Genomic DNA, 23,684 nt, shown 5'->3' on the forward strand with positions numbered 1-23,684 from the left:
TGTGTGTTTGTTTGGGTATCTGTGCATGTGTGCATATGTATGTTCCAAAGGTTATGTTATGTTATCTTGACCTCTGCTGTAAAGCCATACATCAAATGTGTATGCATACATATGGACGACTGCGATATATTGCATGGTGTCTCTTTGATTAAAGAGCTCTCTGACAAAGCAGCCAGTACAACAGAATGACAGACGAAGCTCTGTGGATTTACACTGCATAAAGCTCATCCTGAGGGACCAACATCTAGTTGGAATTTCAAGCAGTACCATTTCTGCTCGAGAGCTGAGAGAGGGGGGCTTTTTCAGGTCACTTACATATTCAGTGAAGGGCAGGCAGATTGGGTACTTCTTGTTTGTGGTGAATACCAAATAGCCGCCCGGAACCCATTTTCTTCAACAGATCAGCTTCGGGGAAGGAAAAACATGGCAATCATGTAATTACATGTGGGCCCTAGCTTTTATTCATTTTGCTTTGGAATGAAGTAATTATATATAGAAAAGGCACCACCCGTATTGATTTATTTAATTTGATGGCTAAGGGGTTGCAGAATCCGAATGAAAACAAGAATTATTTTAATTAGCCACACCATGTTAAATGGCTATATTAGATATGCGCTCACCTAATACTTTATTTCAAATGAAATTGCCCAACTTGAAACAGTCAGTATTTTACAGAGATCATAATACTGATTGACACTGTCACTGTGTTTGTTATTGCAATTGTGCGTTTTAGAACCGCACATTGTCGTTTCTAATATTTTTTCTTTCTTACGTAGCTACATAAAGCAACCCAATTGCAGAGTAACTTTGAAGTTAGGACACAGTCTGTTGTGGGAAATCTAAAATCTTGGAAAAAAGTCGTGATTTATAATCCAGAAAATACGGTAGTTAGTCCTCATCCCCCTTGTTACTGGCAGTCAATTCCCACCTCAAACGATATATACAGTCATTTCCAACTAGAACTGCACTGCAGGACAATCACTTAAGACTCATTAAATATGAGTCTAATTAATTCATACAACGAACATTATCGTCATCAAATGGTTTCTCAACACAACTTGTTGTGACTTGTCTTGACTTGTGTTACTTTTGGCCCAAAAGTTCAGATGATTCGCAAAACATGCCAGTTCAAAGGATTGGCACGCGTTGAGGTTCTTGGCTGGTGAAGCATGGATGTTCGAGTAGGATATTTATGAGCCATGCAGAGTAGCCTATATGCCATCAAATTAGCCGCTAGACAAAAAAAAAAAACATGGTTTGAAACAATTGGATCAGCATTCTTTTCACACATAAAATTTGGCTATTCGGAACATAAGATTTTCACAGTGAGTGAAATTAAGTGTTTTGGATTATTCCTATATTCCTGTTATACAATTGGACATCTGTTAGATGACTACATTTTTATAAAAAAAATTGTAAAAAAAACATTATTATATTCATCCATCCATTATCTGTACCACTTCTCCTCACTAGGGTCGCGGGGGGTGCTGGAGCCTATCCCAGCTATCTTCCGGCAGTAGGCGGGGGACACCCAGCCAATCGCAGGGCATTCATAGACTAACAACCATCCACGCTCACACTCACACCAAGGGGCAATTAAGAGTGTCCAATCAACCTGCCATGCATGTTTTTGGAATGTGGGAGGAAACCGGAGTACCCGGAGGAAACATGGAAAACATGCAAACTCCACATAGGAAGGCCGGAGCCGGAATCGAACCCACGACCTCAGTACTGCGAGGCCATTATGCTAACCAGTCGTCCAACGTGCCGCCCCCTTTCTATTATTTTGCTCAAATATTTTGAATACAAACTGTTCAACAAAAGAGCAACAAATATTTAAGTTCAAAATTTGTTTTTTAATTCACATTTTGTTTCACTTGTTTCATAGTTTGGTCAAATTTTAGTTCAGACTGAAAACGTTTTATTGTTTTACCTTTAATTGGTGATGGAAGCTCATGCATACGCCTCACCCTTAAAACAACAACCTTTGTTAATTTCCTGTGTTTCGTCCCCCCTTAGCTTTAAAAGTCGAATTTCCATCTCAATAAAGATTATTGCTAGTAAAGAAAGTCTTCCTTCATCAATCCTATTCCAAGTGAGTATATTGAGTCTTTAATGCTGAGGATAATCTCTCCAAATACACCATTGTAGCTGGCACAGCGAGCACACACTAGAGTAACTTTGCTCGATCAAATCCTTTTCTGTCAAAACGCTTAAGACCCCAGCCGAGCCATTTATGGCAATAAAGTATGTTTATGAGGAGAGCTAGCTCGGTATCAATCTAGAAAGAAGAAGGGCACTAACATGAACCTGTGTGCTCTCATAGGCCCCGCTTCGTGCATATGGAAAATCAGAATACATATTATTAGAAGTGTCTGAAAAAATTCTATTGGACGTGAGTAGATATAACAGATCCCGTGTGCTGCACTAGTGAACACTAGAAAAATCTCACTTCACCAATATATGGTGCCGCTGCTCCGTATTTCAAAACGAGAAACAACAAAACAACAGCAAATGAAAAATCCCAAAACCAAAGACCTAATCACAACACCAAATTTAAAAAAATGAGTCAAAATCGTGTGCCAGGAACTTCAAACTCCAAAGCAAATCACAAAATTTATGAGCACATACAATACTTTATTAAACCAAGGGAGCTCAAGAATGTGAGCAACGATAAATGCAAAATAATCAAGCAAAGAACGACGTTAGCATAAGGCTGATGCGAAAACATGAAGCAGCACAAGCAGATGAGTGCAGCACAATGGAAGCTTGACTCCGAAATCAGAGACAAAAACACTGAACGGAAATGAAGGTAACGGAAGCGCAATAAAAAAAGTGACAAAAGAACTCAGCCTAATTGAGGGAAAGACAATGGATATAAGACTTGACTACACAAGAAAGGATAAACAGAATCTAAACCGAGTTGGTTTAGAAACAGAAACGAGACAAACAAATCTAATCTGTGCAGGAAATACAAAAAAATGAATTACTTACCTGTGAGGATCTGAAACTACGTTACGTGGTGGGGAAAACAAAACCAGACACAATCAAATTAGGGAAACAGGCAAACAGCAACAGTAAACAACAATCAGCAATGGACCTATGGATGAAATAGTAAAGCTTGTGCTAAAAATGTACACAAAGGTATACACCACGCATTCAGTGAATGGACGCAAGCCTCGCCTTTCAATATGTCTGTATAGATCTGTATGAATTTATAAATATGGTTATGTATTGTTGAAAAACACAATATATGTGTGTTGTATATAGAGCAGGGGTGGGCAAACCTTTTGATTTGCGGGCCACGGTGGGTTCTAAAATTTGACAGAGGGTTCGGACCAGGAGCAGATGGATGGAGTGTTTCGGTAACCTAACATCGTCTGAGACAAAAAAAGAAATTTAATTTTCAATAAAAGTGAACAAAAGCATTACAACAATATATGTCTTTGAAAAACCACAGTATTTAGAAAATAAAACATTAACAAGGAATATTCATTAAATTTTTTTCAAGTTCGACGGGCCGGATTCAAACGTTTAACGGGCCGCATGTGGCCCCCGGGCCGTAGTTTTCCCACAACTGATATAGAGTATTTGCATGGTTTGGTGGTGGTGCAAAAGGCCAAATTGCTTAATATCAGGAAATTGCAGGTGGCACATGTGATGCAGTGCTTTCATCCAGTCTAGCAACGAAGTAATGAATATTACTAAATTCTAAAAGAAAAATCAATATAAAGCACAGACCAGAGAACTAAAATGGAAAAGAATTGTATGTCATTATTATTTTAAATATTTAATGAAATAATACTCATCACAAGCAGGTGTGGGTCGGACTCCCCTGCCACTCCTAACTGCATACCCCTGGTTTAATCCTAGGATGTTAGTTGAAAGTGAGCGGCAATGAGGTCAACTAAATTTGACCCTCCAGAATTTAAGTGATTATCAATAAACTTTTCCCACTGAATTAACATTTTGATATGACATGACATAGCTCATATTTCATCCGTAAAAGAAATATTGAACATTGCCATATAGCTACATTTATCAAAATCCAATTTCTTTTCAATTTTCCATTCTATATTAATTGTATCAACTTTAACTGACCTACTTACAACTACTGCATATAATTCTTAGAGTATAAAAGAAAAATGGGTTAAAAGGCAAACACAAAAGCAAGCTATAAATCCATTCATCCCACACTCGAAACAAATGGCCCTCCACTATATGCAGAGAAAGGCTATCACACTGCAGCAGATGCTCGGTTTCCTTGTGCAAGCATGTCCCCTGACATGGCTCCCACAAGCTGGGTTCATTGACATCAATGCTCAGGGGACTGCCGTGGAATCAGAGCTTTGGCTGCTGCTTCTTTGGCCGCCTTCTGGCACCATCCTAAACACATGCAGGGGCTTTTTTTTCTACAAGGCTCCCCTGGCAACGTGAGGTACTATTCAGCAAAGGTTAAATCAAACGAATGTGACTTAATGGGACTATAATTGCATGAAAGGTTCTCTACATAAAAACAGTATATGTAAGTTAAGCCTTTGGAAAATAAGCTCTGCCTCTTCACATTGCAGAAGGCTCATGGAAATGACCATTGATCAAATCCAAGTGAGCCAATCCATGTTAATGTCCAGTAAACACACAAATTAACATTTAGCAATTCAAAAGTAACTTGAAAAAATTAAGATAAATTTGATTTGTTTTAATATTGTTTCCATTTATAGGTTTTTTTATTTTAGTTTCAATTATCGTGATTTCAATTATTACTAAAATCATAGTGATTAATATTTTTTGTCATAATTGAGCAGCCCTTTGTCAATGCCAACGATTTCAGAGACCATTCTTTAACTCTAACTTGAACTTTATCAAAGTTACCTCTTTGCATTGGCTCCCCCTGTTATTTTGTCAGTTAACAAAGCACGATTGGATTTACTGCTTGCACTTTCCTTCATTTAAAATTTGCTTTGCTTTACTTCCGTCATACACACTGATATGACATAGTTATTTATTGACATCAATGTGGACAGCAAAAATACGCAATATGCGACACACTTGGATTTATCCATTTTCCATAAGGTTTTTGCGTTCAACCCATCCCAGCTGTCTTTGGGCGCAAAGCTGGCCACACCCTGGACTTGTCAGTAGTGCAGACAATTAATAATTCATATTCGATTAAAAATACATGTATGGTCACTGATCGTATAGCGGTTAACTTGCCTGACTTTTTTTTGTCTTTTGTAACTTCATATTCAGTGATGGTGCGCAAGGTTGTCTGGGTCTCTACTGTATCTGTAATTGTCTGGCGACCAATCCAGAACCATACTCTGCTCTTCGCTCAAAGTCAGCTGGGATAGTCTACAGCTCCATGGTGATTCAGAGAAAATAATGGATGAATGTTTACAATAGCAATGAAATATTTACGGCTACATTTCAAAGGGCTGATGGGATGACGTGGACTAAATGTCACTGGGTGGATGGACGGAACGAGGCAAGGGAGAGAGTTACTGTGATCTGGCAGCAGAGGACGGAGCATGATGATGATGATGATGATGATGATGCGTGCGGGTGCACTAATGTGTGTTTTTGCGCGTGGGGGGTGGGGTGGATTTTGAGAGAGAGAGAGAGAGAGAGAGAGAGATGGAAAGAGGAGGGGTCTAGGTGGTCCAGACAATCAGTCCTTGTGTACCTCACACACACGCAATATTATAAAGAAGACGATAGCTGCCTCACCGCCTGACTGCACGATTATAACACCACAGCCGCTGCACTTCCACTGCACTTTTCTCTCTCCGTGATCCGGACCGAACTGTTCAGACGAAGCATGCTTTGAACGATACATTATATCAGAACAGATAGGATCAGCCCTCCACTCGAGAAGGGGGCGCGCGCATGGAAACATTTATGAGCACTGAAGGGAACCAGCGAGCACGGAGCATCATGAGAACACTCCTGCTACCAACATGGTGAGACAAATGGATAAAAGCAGTCTTCAGTCGCGTGTTGAGTCCGGAATTTGACTGTATGGACGCACGTTTCACCGCAATGTTTTTGAACACTTGCAGGTTGGGTGGGATGCATTCGGTTGTGCAGCGCTGCTTTATCGCAGCATAACTGAGCATGACTCCATCTCACATCCTCAGCAAGCTCAACCTGTTCACTGCGGGCTACATGCACTACAGTAGACTAGATCGGTGCTTTATGTGGTGGAAATCTCACCCTGGGCTTGAAATCAGATCGCATGTAGATTACTCTCAATGTGAGGCATCAGCAGTGTAAAATCAAAGACTATCCATGTAGCCAAGTTAAAATGAAGCTAATTTCATTATTTCAAAGCAGTTTATGTTTAACTTGTGCTGAAAGAATTGGAAGTGATGCCAAATATATTCTCTGTTGGACCTGACAAATGTAATGCTGTCAGATGTGGGGATGATGAGAGGCTTTATTTATGGGAATACTGTATCGTCAAAGCTTCCTTCATGCATGAAGTCACACACTTGTGATTCACTGTTTCGGAAATGTTTTTTTTTTTCACTTGCAGCTACCTCTCCCCTTGACGTGACATTGTTTGTGCAGCTTTACTCTCATTTTATATGGGTAATATGAGTTTGTTTGTTTTTTTAATCTTCAATCAGGCCATCACGGTGTTTGAGATAGGATGTTGAAGTTGGCTTAAAGTGAGGATACATTATCAACTACCACTAGGGTTAGTTTATAGTTATTTTCACATTATAAAATGTAAGAAAAAAAAAACAAACTTTTTTTCCATTGGCTATCGTCGAGATATTTTATCTACTTTGAGTGGACTGTTAGTATTTCAATGGGATAATTGTCCTCAGTTGGATGTTATGATCCATTTTGAAATATTTTTCACGTTTAGTTTCTGGATTGAATTCTTAATTGTCCTCCACCTCCACATGTGTAAAATAAAGTCTGTAATGCGAGGATTGTCTGTTGTGACTGGTTGTTCCCTGACATATCTAAGCTCGGGTTAGTCAGTGACATGTAGTATGTCAAGCATTCTTTGAGGGAGAATGTCAGCATTCTTCCTTGTCTTCTGCCTTCAGACTTGCACTCTGGAGTTAATTTGTATTTTATTAGATAAAGACTTATACTTTTCTAATTCCATGGCATGTCTGCGTCTGGGTCCAAATTCCGCTCCTCACGTGACAGTAAGTACTGACCAGTCATGGACCCAGCAGACTGAGACAGAATCCATCGAGCCGCAGGCGTCACCACCTGCTCCTACACATCCCTCCACCTCTTACTGGCTGCTGCTTTGCCTTTTCACTGGGAAACTCTTGTGTTGCTTCTCCTCCATGGGTTGCAAAGACCATCACAAGCCCTAGTCTGCCAGTTTCCACCTTCAGCCAACCGAATAACTCCACGTCCTTTTTGTATTTTGTCTTTTCTCATTCCACTTTTAATTGACAGCCCGATGTTTCGTTTTTAGGCTGATTTGTCTGATTGTGAAGATGGCCACAAATTGGTTAACATCTTTTCTAATTCCGATTCAGTTTTTGATACTGATTTTGGTTTTGTCGGTCCCTTCCCCAGTCATTTTTCAAGCCCTTGTCAGTTTTGTTGATTATCCCTTAGTGTCAACACAAGAACGCTTCCTTTCAGACACCAACGTGGGCTCCCATTTGGCCATTTACACGGGACATCCGCGGTGTGGCCTACATGGGCGACCAAGTAAAAGTTCTGGTTCCTCCCATAATATCGCCTTCCCATCCCTTCAGACCCTTACTTGGGTGCCCGGTTGGCCATTTATACAAGACCTGCAGCCCTGCGGTCAGCTTCTGACCATGCTCTGGAAGCACAAGTGTCGCACTGCCATCTGACCATGGCCCTGCGACCGCTGTACGATTCTGCGATGATGACGCAGTTCCTGCGTCCACCCTTGCCTCCTCTCTTTCTGTCTTTGTTGGTTCATTGTCTTTGTCTCATTTAACTGCTGTTTGTTTGGGGAATTAATCCAAGTCAAGAAAGTTTCCAAGTGTTTTTTTTTAGTTACATTATTTAAGCTTGAGTTACTCAAAGACATGCCTTCAGTGTGTCAAACTTTCTTCTAGAGAGAATGTAAGATTTCTTTCATATCCTCTGCCTCCAGTCCTATGCTTTGTTGTTACTTTGTATTTTCTCAGCTAAAGCAAATAAATTCTGTGTCTGCTTCTGGGTCCAAATTCCGCTCCTCACATGACAATTGTCAGATGAGCTACTGCTTCATTCGTCCACTAGTTTATTCAAATTTAAAAACAATAATAATAATACATTTATTTCAAAACTACTAATCTACAAACAATTAAAACCACTAACCTTGAAAAACTGCAAGTGTAATTGCCATGTAATTTGTTTGTCTGCAGGGAGAACCTCACATGAATCCGTGAGTCTGAATGAAGTGGTCCGCCATGCAATGTTCCTGGAAGGCAATGACACTGCTGGTTTTGGTCTCCATCGCCATCCAGTACATGGCCATCCGTACACTCACCTCCAAGCCTTTCCAGTTGTGCACATTGCCCAGCCCACAAAACTGCGGTCTGGGCGACCAGGAGACCAAACCTCCTTTTGAACGAGGGACAGGAGGCTGTGAAGATTACCCGTTCTTTTACATGAATGCATCCCGCAAGACCCACATTCTGGTCTTGGCCACCGCCCGTAGCGGCTCCTCCTTTATCGGCCAACTTCTCAACCAGCACCAAGAGTTTTTTTACCTGTATGAACCTCTTTACCATGTCGCGGACACACTGATTCCCCACAGCCACAACCCATTTGACCGTCGTGTGATGCTGGGGGCGAGCCGAGACCTCTTGAGAAGCCTGTATGGTTGCGACCTATATTTCCTCGAGAGCTACATCAAACCAACTCCAACAAACCATACCACAGACAAACTTTTCCGTCGTGGTGCGAGCCGAGCGTTGTGCCAACAACCTGTATGTGATGCCTTTGGCCCATCTGACGTTAATGTGGAAGAGGGGGACTGTGCTAAAAAATGTGCACTTCTTAACATGACCTTGGCAACTGAAGTCTGCCGGGAGAAACGACATGTGGCCATCAAGATTGTCCGCGTGCCAGAGATTGGGGATTTGCGCGCCTTGTTGGAGGACCCCAGACTGAATATCAAAGTGATCCAACTTGTCAGAGACCCTCGTGGTATCCTATCATCCCGGATCGAGACATTCAGGGATCTATACCGCCTGTGGCGTATATGGAGGGCCACAGGGCGAAAGCCCTATAATCTTCATTTGAGTCAACTCACTGATGTCTGTGAAGACTACCAAAGCTCTGTTTCAACTGGCCTGAGCCATCCATATTGGTTGAAAGGGAAATATATGTTAGTTCGCTATGAAGATTTGGCTAAAAATCCACTCCATAAGACAAAGGAGATCTATGACTATCTGGGGCTGCCCATGGATAAAAATGTGGAAAACTGGATACAAGCAAACACTCACGGCAGCAATGAGTCATCAGCGAGAAACAAATTTGGTACATTACGAGACTCCGCAGCCAATGCGGAAAATTGGCGCTTGAAACTCCCTTTTGACATGGTAGAATACACTCAGACCGTGTGCCAAAAGGTTCTCCACCAACTCGGATACAAGGTTGTGAGGTCAGTCGAGGAACTGAAAAACATGTCTATCTCACTGGTGCAGAACAAAACCTTTGTACCCTTTTTGTAACAAAGGGTTATATATTTATAATTGTTGCCTTATCATGTCATTGGTTGGTTCTTGTTTTCATTTTGTCAATTCAAATTTGCACTAAATGAGAATTTGAATGCACGAAGGGACTATGGATGATCCCCAAATGTTACGAACAGCACACTTTCAAGTCAATAATCAAACAAGATAGTTTACAAATGTGTCATTTATGTTTCCCCATTAACAGGTCTTTGTCTTCATTCACTTTGTGTATGCAAGTAAGATGTTGCCCTTCAAAAAATGTGTTGGTCAATGGAATGGGTCATTGTTTCTTTTACAAGGAATGACAAAACTGTGCAATAAATAGTGAATGTTGCAGTCAACTTTTCAGTGTTTCTCTCCATGTAATAAGGAAATAGATACTTAGTGACATGCAGTTCAGGGAATGAAAAAGTGAAAACTTAGTAACTTAGTTTCTGTGTTAACAGACGTGAAACCCAATGGTAAGTGTTTCATGGGAAGATTTATGACCGTCTGTGACAAACAAACATAAGAATGAGAACTAATTGTGCAATATCTACACACTGGGTATTTAGAGATGAAGTTGAAATTTTCAAGATGCTTATTGTGTTATTAACTTGGATGTTGGTTGATTTATATACAGGCTTTAATTCAAATTGATCACTCTTTATGTAAATGTATGATTCTGATAGCGGCCATTCATTGAAGTCAAAGAGTTCAAATCCCCTGTTTAAGTTGTGCAGGTTTTCCATGATATTGATGGGACATGTGGGATATTTATAGTTAAATATATTGAAATACCCATAACGACAAACATTTCTGAACAAACTAATAATAAAAATGGTATGTTTTAACATAACAGTTATACACCATGCAATCAAATCCTCATCAAAACTAAGATAACATTTATATGATGGGCCTGAAACCTAATTAAAATCTAAGAACACTGATAATGGTCAACTTTGTTTTAACATCTGAATTTAGAGTTTTATTTATATGATGGTGGCATGGCAACTATTAATTTAGGAACAATGACTGATAGTTTAGCCACAAAATAACCCACGTGAGTGAAGGCTCATCAGTATTGGTGGCCCAATGTCCATTGAGATGCAGAGCACAAACATTTTCATCCTCCTCAGCGTCAAGGCTGGAGGCAAGTGCTCTCTTCCTTCTGTTTTTCTATCGTCCAAAGATTTCTTGCTGCAGTCCTCTCAAGGGAATGATCCTCTACTTCAGCACTCACTTTTGGTTTTACACTTGACTTTACCTATCAAATGGCAGACAGTTCCAGAGTACTTTTCATTTAGAAACTATTTTGTAATGCTCTTATTTTGTGATTATTGCTTTAGCACCTTACAACAAATGTATTCTGTGTTGGAGCCATTAATTGAGAAGAGTCGTTCCTATTTTTTTTTTTCATTTGGATTTTAATGCACTTCTTGCTCAGATAATCAACACCTTGCCAGCCTTATGTGTTGTACCATGTTGTGACTCTCGTGTCTTTTGTACATGGAATGACATCCAAACAGGCTGTTGCTTATTCTGTTCTGAAACTTCCTTCTATATATACTGTGCTTGTGCGTGTTTGTATATATATATATATATATATATATAATGTTAGATCAAGTGCAATGAGATGATAATTTTGATCTACATTTGCCTGAAATACATTACACACACAGTAAAACAATACTGAAAAGATACAGCACAAAATATACACATGCCTTCGAAACATCAGCAATGCTGTCAAACTTAAACTATTTGGATATACACGCTCTAACCACTACGCACACACACACACACAGGCACACTGGTTAATACCAGCATCTCTTTTGTTGCTGTAGTCGTGGAGGTTTTTTTTGTTGTTTTTTTTACATCCCTGTTATCAGAGTTAAATAATTCACGAGTCTCTCATAGAAAGGCAGACATAACCTCCCCCTTCCCCCTCATAATGTGACATTAATAAAATGAAATTGTGGATGACAGTAAAAAAAAAAAAAAGGAAAGAAAGTGTCTCTGTACCGACTAGAGGTGAGCTGACAATGCTTGGAGCAAAAAAGCTAGTCGACAGTGAGCAAATGCTGCAGCAAAACAAATAGATTCAAACAAATGTGTTCTTGCACAAGAACGGGATCTGGTCGTGAAAATCTTTGTTGATGGTCAGTTGTGAAGAAATTAATGGATCTGAAAAGGTTGTATATGTGTGTATATATGTATGTATGTGTGTGTGTGTGTATAGTTCTGTTCCCTCAACAACTCTGTTTATCATTTGATTGAGTAGAACAGTGCATACAAAACCATGTATATACTCATATGCAAATCATGATGTAAATTTTAGTAGTGAAGCTGGGATTTACCCATTGGTATGAGCCGCTTAATTGAAGCTTTGAGAGAAGCACAACAATCTGGTCATTAGTTACAGATCCTGAAAATCATAGTTGGTTTCATGGCCAGAGCTGCTTGAAGCTCACTATTTTGAAATTGAAATATTCTCTCATATGCATGACGACTGGGTGGCACGGTGGCCGACTGGTTAGCACGATGGCCTTACAGTGCAGAGGTCGTGGGTTCAATTTCGGCTCCGGCCGTCCTGTGTAGAGTTTGCATGTTCTTTGGATTTAGATTGGACACTCTAAATTGCCCCTCAGTGTGAGCGCGAATGGTTGTACGTCTATGTATGCCCTGCGATTGGCCGGCAACCAGTTCATTGAATACCCCGCCCACTGCCTGATGACAGCTGGGATAGGCTCCAGCCCCCCACGACCCTCGTGAGGAGAAGCGGTACAGATGGTTGTATGGATGCACAATAACTATTATTCCTCTAGGGAGGATCATATCAGAAATGACATTGTCTCTTGAATTTACACCACCAGATTGCAACAATCTGTTAATATATATCTCGGCTTTGTCACAAGATGTAATACATGTGCAATGCTTTCTTATTAAGATGAAGGTGAGCATTCCACCAGTATTAATGGAAGGTCCGTCAATCCATCACTGATGGACGCCTGTTTTGCTGACAAAAGACAGAAAACATTCAGGTCAGGACCGGACATGGTACACGGTTTACGAGGAACTGCAAAAATATATCCACTTGCAGATGATGTAAAGTTGGCCAGGGGGATCACAAATCACTACTGTGAAGTTGGCACTTAGAGACTGTATTCTATCCCGATCGTTTGTGTCCTGTTTATAGCTGTGCCAAGAGCGGTGATTTTAAAAACATAATAGTAACAATGTCGACAATTATTTTAAAAGTTTGATGCACGCTGTTGTCATCTGTGAATGCAATACAAGGACATCTACCACATGTGCCCGTAGAGCCGAATCTGTCTGCCTGCACGTTGAGCATCAAATTCACCCTAACCACATTGCACCGACTGTACCACAACTTAAACCTGCTTCCAGCAGGCCTAAAGTTTAGTCTACTTTCAGCCACAAAATTGTAAGGTGCACCAAAAGCATGAAAAGGAAAAATGCTCTCAATTCCCCAGGACATCCAGCATGGCTCAACGTGGTCTCCCAAATTCCCAAACACACAAAACAAGACAAAGATGCGGCAATGTTAAGTGCAAGGATGCTATATGGACATGTTTGATGGACACATCCAACAACTAATTGAGATGTTGTGATGTAATAATAACAAGCAATATAACAAAATAAAATCCTTTTTTATTATTCCTTTTTAATATGTCAGCTTGACAGGAAGAGAATTTAACATTACATTTAAAGGTCCAAATTGTCATGACATGACATCAACATATATTGGACATGTATAATATTGAACATTGAATACATGCACATGCTTTGTTATGTATTCCCTGTGCAATAGCAGATTTTAATATGGGGAAACATGATACTCTGTCCTTTCAAACCTGGAGCGACAGCTGATACTGGCAAGCACAGGTCACTCGCTCTTATTCATCCAATTTCATCCACACGCAATCACATTAAGGAAGCATTGATGGTTAATGCCCTTGTAGAAATGAGTACATAGGTGCGCAAGAGAGGCTACAGTATGTGAGGGAATGTGTACGTGTGCACGCAGCATCACATGGGCAAGTCAGTGGTGCTCACATCACTGTGGTCAGCTGCTATTCTCCCCTCGGCTGGCCTAAAAAGCAAAAATTAGATTAGTGGACACGCGCAAGTAGAAAAGTATGAACAGCCATGGCAAATAATGACCCCCCTGAGAAGTAAAAAAAAATTGAAGAATCCGGCAAATATATTGTATCGAACATAAAGTGTTGTTTTGTGTGAAACTTGACCCAAGTTACAAAAAAACAAAAACATTTTGATCAGTGTGTGAGTATTATGGTAGATAGTTGTTCAGGTTTACACATCCTAAAGCACTGCGGGTTTGATAAATAAGTTTTTTGATGAGGATGAAAGACAGTAAAAAAATTATTTTGTCCTTTGAGGATCTTTCAAAATCATGTTTGGAGATTAAATAACTAAGAAATAAACTACCCTGGGGAGAGTCTGGTGTTCTACCGACTCAAACATGACCATAGCGTAACCATTAACCATTAAAAGAGCCAAAAATAAAATAATGATAATTGTAGGATTATCCTGGCCTGGAAAAATTGCCTTCCACTCTATTTACACGAGCAGCTGCTCGGATTGTTTATGCCAGACATGGTACTTTAGACTTTTGTACAATATAAATAAAATTTTATTGTATTGTATTACACTTTTTAATATTTCTGTTAGGACTGAGCATACTGCCAATGGAAACATTGTTTCGAAAGTGACTTTTGTTTCACGACAATGATAAATAAAAAGCTGCACTATTCCACGAAAGCAACCCCCCCAAGAGGAAACTGGTGTGCTTATGTAGTGAGTACAGTTTGCCATGAGCATAAATATAAACACAAAAGCAAAAACAGATGCTTTGAATCTCTAGACGAAAAGTCATGTGATTCGTTCGCATCTGGTCTCGGGAAGCCATAAAAATATGTCATTCGTTCATTGTCAGAGAAGCTTTACATTTTTTCATGACTGCTTACCGGCACATCCTCATTATACAGTTGGTTCTGCACTTTCATGTAGGGAGAATATTGGCCTGGTAATAACCCAGCAGGTGCCAGATTTGATATTATTTCAAGTCCAATCTAATCTTACAGTTGGTCTGCTTCGCTGAAATTATGACAGAAAAGCTTGGGCCCTTTGCTGTCTGGTTGTCAACAATGGCAGAGCGTAGATAGTGACTGTGTCACAAGTTCACATCACACAATTTAGATAAAATTTAAAAAAATGAAGTTGAAACCGGGTTTAATACTTTTTAGTTTGGTTTAGTATTTCGTTTCATGTTTTGGCCTTGTGTTCCTGCGTCTTCTGTCTCGTCAAGTCTATTGTGTCCACCTGTGTTCGTTTACCCAAGCCCTTGTGTTAACCAATCAGGTCCTTCCAACCTTCTGTGTCTTGTCCAGGTGCTCTTCATTGTCTGGTCAATTTGTTTGCATTTAGTTCACTGTTTTTCTTAGAGTTCTTGTTGATGCGTTGTCTGTGTCAGTAGCGCTTGTCAGTTGTCCTGTTCAGAGATCCATGTCAGTGTCCAGGTCCGCGTTCTTCCTGCCTGTCTCGTCAAGTTTAGTTAAGTCATGTCATTGTTTATGTTGCTTCCAGTTGTTATGTACTTTTATGTTCTTTTTTTTTTTTAATGAATTACCCTTAAGTTTCCCCTGCCTCGCTTCCTTGTATTTTTGGGCCCTCCTCTTCCTTATCTTCTCGTCACCACGTAACCTGACGAAAGCCCTCTGGAAGTCATTCTCCATGGCCTAAATAAACCTCCTCTCTCACCCATTTTCTTGCCTCAGTCACCACCAAAACTGAATTTTCTTTGCCTACCGCTATCATCATCTGGCTGTTGAATCCCAAAGGCCAAAAAGGCCTCACCGCTGGTGTCCACCAATAGTTTTGGTGCTTGACGCCGAGACACCGACCACCTTATGGCCACAGCTCCAATAGCAAAGCACCACTCTGGTTCAAATGTGTCACCTTTAATTTTGGACTGTCAGTTAAAAACTGTTTACAAGGGTAACGCTCTTATAAAATAGGACTGACAAATTATCATTTTTATAGCAACGATGACGGCGTGACAGACTGACGACCGATGGCCTGGTCTTGCCTGAAATAAAGGACGGATGAGTGCCCACCTCTTTCACCATGCTGCCTATAAGTTAAAAGTGAAACATCCATCCATCCATTCTTTCTCATCACACAATTGAATTGATTTTGTACAATATAAGATAGTGTTGGTACAATTAAAAGGACATTGGTGCATTTTTTTGCATCAGCTTCTAGCAAGGATGACAAACAAGAGCAGTCCTTTTTCCGTCTTCCATTATTTAGGCTAAAAAGTTACCTCTCCCTCTTGCCTCAGTCATGTCCTCCCATCCTGTCAGTGTGGAGCTATGACTCAACTCTGACTGGGCTACACAACAGAGGTGTTGAGTTCTTGAAATGCAATGATCGTGTAGGCCTGCAGGCAGTATCTGTTATGCACAGCCGTAACACTGTGTATGCCGTAAGGTAACACACACACGCACACACGCGTATGTCTCAGCACGATCACACTTGCACAATTTCAGGAAGACACACATTGGCTTGCGGCTCTGAATGTCAGGCTTACACTTTGACTTACAAACCCAGATTACCTCATGTGCAGTTTAACATTTTATTCAAAGGAATTACCCTAAAATGTGTTTTATTTAGCGTCGCTGCATCTTAAAAAGTGTCTTTATAATTTATGAAGTTTTAGTGTTTCAAACTGGACATTTTACATTTGTGTAATTGGTGAATAGTTGACAGCAAACGATTTTTATGCTAAGCTTGATAAATGCTAAATCTGCTCTGTAAATGCTTTTCCTACCAAAATGCGCAGGCCAATTTTCGGAGCTATTGTGTGCCCAAATACCAAAGCAACGGAAGAGGTTCTGGATTTTTTTTATTCTCTGTCCGCATTGTGGTGGGTTCTTTTCGTTTTTGGCAGGGAAAGCCAGTTACATTTAACCATGTGTCAAACCTCCTTTAAGACTGCCAACCCCCCTCGCCCCCACAACAAAGTGGGTTTTTCTAGCCCACTTGAGTGTTAAATACAAGGGCATGTCAATGATTTTCCTGAACTGTGGGCCTTTGTGACTCTTTTGTGATTAAGGGTTATATAAATAAACTTGTCTCGCCTGACTCAACTGATGTCGGATAATGGAGGTATATTTAGAAACTTGGACAAGCAGAAACAACGTCTCTCCACTGGTGTCTACAAAAAAAAGATCAAATAAACCAATCACTTGGTTATAAATGAAATAGGAGTGATTAAATCCACTGATTGCTTCAGATAGTTGTGGTCTGTAAACTGCTCAGATAGTTCAAATAATTTGGCAGAATTGTTAAAAATTGTAATTTTGGAAAATCTTATTTTAATAATTCCATTATTATTTTTTTAAATTATTTTAACTCAGCCTCAGACCCGAGCCTTTTTAAATAATGAGAGTGCATTTTATTGCATCTCATATTTACAGCATGCATAATAAAGGTCCGCTGTGTTTTGGGAGTGTTACATTCTTCATTGTGTGGAAGCATTAAGCAAGTTGACTTAGTTTATGCTAATGTTAATAGCGGTAATGATTTGTTCAAAGTAGTATGAATCAACAATTTGGGTGTCAAATACACAGCTTGACATAAGAACACTTTGCTCCTCATTTGGAGAACTATTGGCCAAAATAACAATGCACATTCAGGGAAGGCAGCACAGAAAGATCACCAAAACCGTCAACTGTAGGAAATAAAACCAAATGGTAACAACAAAAAGTAAATCAAAAGCAAAAATTCTGCACACCAAAATAAGGCATAGAGACTCTCACAATTCGGCAGCTTGATTGAAAACCAACCATAAGGATTAAATCTGGTGAGGGGAAAATCAGTTGACTGTATTTTCTGAATTTTATTGCGATTTTATGGTTGGCATAATTCTGGAGGCTCAAGTCAATGCAACCTATGAATTGCATTATCTGCCTGGGACACAATTCAAGTTCCCAAATCATGTATTGTAAAAACATTTTGTGTTGCGAGGAACATTCATTTCATCACATTTATCATTACTGGTCTGTATCGGCGCAACAATTAAAACTGTAGTAACTTTTAAAATCATCATCAGGTGTCTCTTTAACCTAACTTCTGACCTTGTTCTAGAAAATTAGGCATTGTGCTCTTGTGAGTTACATTTCCTATTATAATCCTGTTCAAAAGTTACAGAACAAAGTCCAAGTTTGTAATCATGGCCATAATGTATTCGAATTTGTGCGTATCATGATAGTATTTTTTTTTTTTACAGCTGCTTACAGTCATGTGGTGGGTGCCGGTGCATTTGTCATGCATAACCAATCATTTTCCACACCTCTTATCCTTATTAGGGTCGTGGGTGTGCTAGAGCAAACCCAGTAGATTTGAGATGTGAGGCGTAAGGGCGCTACACCCGAGACTGGTGGCCAACCACTTGCAGGGTACGAACAGAAAAACATGACCAAATAACCATCGAAATGCACATTCACACCTAAGAGCAATTAAGTTCTTCAGTTAAGATAGCATGCATGTTTTCGGAATGTGGGAGGAAGCCCACTGAGGACATGCAAACTCCACACAGAAAGGCAAGCAAGCAAGCAGGATTACATCAACTCATTATGAAGTCGTGCTTGTATTCATAGAAGAGCAACATAGAATTTATTCATGAACTAGAGTGCTGAGCAAACACACCCCAGCAATGACAATATACCGTTTGTATGTGTACTGATACTGGAATAGAATAGCAGCAGTTTTTAGTCAAACCTGCTCTACGTTGTTGTTTTTACTAACAAGGTCATTCTCAGTCGGATTAAAACTGTGTTTTGTGTTTCCACTCATTCCATTTGAGCTAAAATTGTAAAGGACTATATATGTATTCTCACAGCGACTTGATCATTTTTTTTAAGGGCCCAGCGCTTAATCTGGAATCCCATTGTCATAGGAGCAAGCTGTCCTATTCCAGAGTAAGACGGCTTTGCTTTGTAGCTACTGCTGTTAAATTGCTCTCCTTATTTTCTCCTTGTGTATATGTAGAAAGAAAAAAAAGGACTTGAGTACCCCTAATAAGCAGCAGAGGAAAGTGCTTCCTGGGGAGATGATGTTATTAATCCAATATCGAAGAGCCACAAAGGCATTACTGTCTTGGGATGGATCTGCAAAGCCCTGGGCCTCCCTCCATCTATGTGTAGCTGAGCAGAAAATCTCATGTCATGCCATTTTGCTGTAAAATAATTGAAAATCCATATCTATAATTACAGTGAACACGCGTTGTACCAGAAGGACGATGGTGCAGCCACAACTGGGGACAAAATCGAACCTCTGTCATCGAAGAAAATTATGATCTTCTCTCAGTCAAATGGGACAGCATGTGGCCCATTTCCTTCATATATTTATGTATTTCTGCCTGTGATGTAAACATTATTTCTTATCTTGCCATACTCACCAGGGTTCTTGTAACTAGTAAATACGTTGTACATTTAAATGGTTAAACGAAAAACTCTTTTTCAAAACAAGATAAGAGAATAATAAATAATAAAATAATGCATAATAAACTACTCTACATGCCAGTTCTCATAATTGTAATATGACTCACTGCAGGCTGATTGGAGAAAGTGTTTGAGTGTCTTGTGAAACTCTTTGCTGCCTGAATCACAAAAAATAAAAATCAGCATAGATCAATGGCATTCATAAATCTGAAGTTGTACTTGTCAAAATTGACCCCAAAACATTGCATTGCTCAAGCAATAACACAAAGGCAAAAACTACTTTGCAGATTGCTGGCATAGACCACCATCAGGTCTCATAATGACCTGAGGGACCTGACCGATGCATCATATGACCTTCATGATTCACTGACCAACATTTGTTTCTCAGTTCGAAAAGGCCCTTGACATCTGCGGTTTCCATCATGTGCAGTGCACTGAGACATACATTTTGTAGTTACCTATGGGGACATGAAGAGGTGGAACAAGAGACCTAAAGTGGTACTGCCAACGCTCTACATGCAAACCTGTCTGCCTCGAATCAACGTGAGCTGTCTAATGGCAACGTGTCCACAGTATGAGTGCTTTCACAGGAGGATGAATGCATGGTCTTTTTTTCTCAGAGAAAAAAAATTGTTGGCTTTTTTATTATTTTGATTTTGTGATGAGGGACAAAAAGGAAAATGGTAACTTCAAATAGTTAAAGATTTAGTTACAGTAATAACCATGTGTGGGTGGATGAATGCATGCATGTGTGTGTACATGTCTAAGTGTGCACGCACAGCAAAAGATCTGTCGGGTGTTTGTATCTTTGCTCAGACAACTCCTTGTACTCAACCTGTCAAATTGGCTTCTGGTGTCAATCCAAACCTTGCAAGTACAACAGATAACGCCAGCTATCAGTTGGACTCAAAATGCTCGTCAGTCTTTGTTGGTCCTTTTGTGTGTTTCATTTTACAGTAGCATGACAGTCTGTAATATATTTAAGATGCCAAAACCCTTTGTCTCATGAACCGATCAACCACAATTTTCTGACCAATGTGCAATATAAATGAAGATATCCATTAAGAGCCGTTTCAAATATAATCTTTACAAAGGTAATACTGTAACCTCTTGAGAATATCACACACTCGAACAGTATAGGCCCCTTTCGACTCATGTACTATGCGCGTCCCAATTTGCTGCTATCTCTGTTAAAATAAATTAAATTAAAATAAATGAAAGTATTTTAGTTGTTAGATTGGAATTTCTTGTGTTCGGGCATTGTTTGTGAAACGAGCAACTCTTAGCATGCTAACAGCTTCAGTCACAGATACAAAGAGAAGCTACGCCATTGTCCTAAGGAGCACGGCTAACCAACGTGCATACTTGGCGGCCATCTTGGCAGGGACAACGTTACCGTCAAAGGAAATGCATTGACATTGAAATTCAGTGGGACTACGTTGCCATTTCACAACCAATTTTCAGGAGATAAAACATGTGCTATCAAAATAGAGCATTTGAAACGTCAAATGTATGTTATTCCCAGCTTCCTGTTAATTGTATAACCTGTGCACAATATATGCAGCGGAATGTCCTAGCTACCTCTCGGTTCAACTTCTAACCTTTGGTTTCGGCAGGCAACACTTAAATAAATGTTAGTTTATTTTACATAAACAACGGTGTATAGTAAATAAAATAAGTAAACATGGTGCTAAAGGACCACTACGGTTTTCAAGGAGAGAAAGGAGAGGCACGGTCACTGCAGAATAAAATTAGCTTGTGTGCATGTTTTTTTTTTCACCGACTGTCATCATCAGACACCATGAGGGTGGCAGGTGGGCCTGACGTGCACGAGTGGGGCCAGTGCTCGCAGTCTGGCACGATGCAGCTCAATTGGTATTTGCCAGTCAAAACCACACTCAGGAGATATTCTATTGGTTCCGTTTCCTTCAAAGATTCACACAGGCATAAGAGAGTCTGAAGACAAACATTATGCTTGGTCTTGCGTCGCTGGAATGTTTCAGCAGGTCCTGAACGATCGCGGCGCTGATGCTATTTACCGGCCTGTCTTTTCCCCAGAGCTTAATCCAATAGAGCCCCTCTGGGATGTGATATAACGCTGCATGATCCACCACCGCCAAGTCGTACCACACACCACAACACTGATGCCCTGTTTGAGTGCCTGGGAGATGATTCCCCAGGAGACCACCAGGAGCATGCCCAGACATTGTAGCGCAGTTGTCCAAGTGGGCCACGGATCATTTGAAACAAGGACATGTTTTTTGCTTACAGGGAACCATTCAGGGGAGGATGATGGATTGTTAGGCGGGTTGCTGTTCTGTTAGTTCTCTGGTATTTAAAATGTCTCGATTATTGTTTTTAAATTGCCAGATGTAAAGCATCTGTATTAACTACTGAGTGCCTCAACATTTTATTAATGTATGAATTTCATTTTAAAAGAAACAAGATAATGACCATAAAAAAGTTTTGTTCTTTTTTTATTCAAGGGTTCAATGAATGTAGAACATTAGAAAACACAGCGTACTTCTAAAAATGGACCATTCGGGATAATGAACATGCCTTAAAATGTAAACATTGTAATTTTTAAGTTTTGGTCCTGCACACCGTGTTAACATCATTGCTACTTGGAAATGTGAACATGACACGATTGATTGCGGCTTTGGTCTTGTAGCTGCAAGGCCAGTAAGTAGCGACTAAACTGCTAATGTCTTCGCAGGCAGGTTGTGTAAACGCCGCTCGCAATATCATGATTTTTACACCATCATTTGGTTGCTACTTGTTCAAATAATACAAGATGTTGTGTTGCCTGTTTATGAGGACCTTGCACAATGGTCGGCCTCATCTACTTCAGATCACTTTGGAGATATCGCCACACAAGTGATAGTGAGTACTGTTTCCTCTCAAAATAGCTTAATCCCAGGAAGTGTTGTGGATGTCCTCAATCATTGTTAATACCTTTTTATTATTACTTTATTATCACGCCAATGTGTTATTTCAAGTTTTTTTTTTTTAAATCAACTGAAAAAAAAAATAGAAAAGTAAAAGGTCCACTGATTTGATGGTGTCACACGCATTTCCCCTGCATCTGAGTAAATATGTTCACAGCTGGTTATCATAATATTGCATTACTTGATCATTAAATAAAACCAGTACTACGTATATTGGCCTTTGCGAGGTAATCAACGGGGTGGAGCATTGTGGTGTCTTCACGAGTATGCACCGCTAATCATTGCTTTTTTATTTTTTGTATGTCTCTCAGTGTGGCTTGGTACCAAATGGCCCACAAACCAGTGTTTGGGGACCATTGCTGTAGCATACACGGACTCGGAGGTCACAAACAGTCTGAGTTGTCTTCGGGAAATTCACGATGCTTGGTCATCCTGTGATTTTATTTCGTTTTGATTACAATTATGAATTCGGCCCTAAATAGGTTAATGATGACTTTTAATGTTTTTTTCACATTTCTTTTTGAACATTGTATCGGACATCAATATTATTATACTATTTTGATGTAATATTCCCAGCCTCTTAGATGTGTAGTGTTTAGATGTTCCAAAAATGATAACAAGTGAAAAGTGGTCACTCCACACACCCACACACACACACACACAACTTACATGCGAGCACAAAACCCTCAGGGAATACGATGTTCTTGCAGAGTATGCACATGCTTGACTGCACCCTCTGACAATGCCAATCACTCTTTGAAATAGAATATCTAATATGCCCATCATGCTTTCACCCTGTGTATAATATGTTGAACAGTTTGAACGATGAGAGCGACTCAGGCGACAGTTCACCCTGCCAGGATAAAACATGTTCGAGAGAAAATCCAATTTCATTGGCTGAATTGCGTTGCTGGTTTGACATTTTTTCTCTAAATTGTATAATTATACTATTCCACATTATGCATATTTTAGACTTTTATCCTATCAGAACCCTATTTTATTAATTTAAACTCTTCTCAAACGACTCCTTTGTCACATTATATTTAGGGTTATAATTCTTTCTTTATGCTTTTTCAAACAGCTGATTTTGCAGCATGCTGTGCTGAGCAGCGGTAGAGTTATGAAATAAAAATAGCCTTGGATGGCAGGAGGGGTTTTTGATGGCCTCCGTCCGTGAGCGCGACCACAAACTCCTCCACAATCTTTTTGCAATAAGTGAATGAAGCAACGTCTAAAGCTGGTTCATAATAACAAATCATGCCAGAATATTTTTATGGATGCTGAAGGAACATATTTGTCACTCCCTCGTCATATTAGTGATTCTTCGAGACACTTTAGCAAAAACTAATATCTCACGATTTAGGACATCCAATGAACAATGGCTCAGACATAAGATATAAACACAATATTTACTTGATTGCTTAATTTCACACTTGAACTCCAGAGACCAGACTATTTGTCTACAAAAAAATCAAAAGTGAATTCTCTTTCAAATGTCCTCATGAATTGCTTACTTGGACAGTACAAAATCC

At 39.8% G+C, this 23,684-nt stretch overlaps 1 protein-coding gene and 1 long non-coding RNA gene across 2 annotated transcripts; one reads left to right on the forward strand and one right to left on the reverse strand.

Annotated features, from left to right (window-relative positions):
• Window positions 1–295: 295 nt before the first annotated feature.
• Window positions 296–5,817, reverse strand: LOC148336921 (uncharacterized). Its single transcript, XR_015843288.1, has 4 exons — window positions 5,728–5,817; window positions 3,288–3,380; window positions 2,995–3,010; window positions 296–405 (listed from the first exon to the last, which is right to left on the reverse strand). It is a non-coding gene; the product is annotated as an uncharacterized LOC148336921 (long non-coding RNA).
• On the forward strand, window positions 5,690–10,018 carry chst1 (carbohydrate (keratan sulfate Gal-6) sulfotransferase 1). Its single transcript, XM_088297200.1, has 2 exons — window positions 5,690–5,960; window positions 8,361–10,018. The coding sequence occupies exon 2, from the start codon at window positions 8,391–8,393 to the stop codon at window positions 9,672–9,674; it is 1,284 nt and encodes a 427-aa protein (XP_088153326.1). The 5' UTR covers window positions 5,690–5,960; window positions 8,361–8,390; the 3' UTR covers window positions 9,675–10,018.
• Window positions 10,019–23,684: the final 13,666 nt, after the last annotated feature.

This window comes from Idiotropiscis lumnitzeri, chromosome 5, assembly GCF_059441095.1.
Source record: "Idiotropiscis lumnitzeri isolate Australia: NSW breed Sydney's pygmy pipehorse chromosome 5, RoL_Ilum_1.0, whole genome shotgun sequence".
In the NCBI taxonomy this organism is placed as follows: Eukaryota; Metazoa; Chordata; class Actinopteri; order Syngnathiformes; family Syngnathidae; genus Idiotropiscis; species Idiotropiscis lumnitzeri.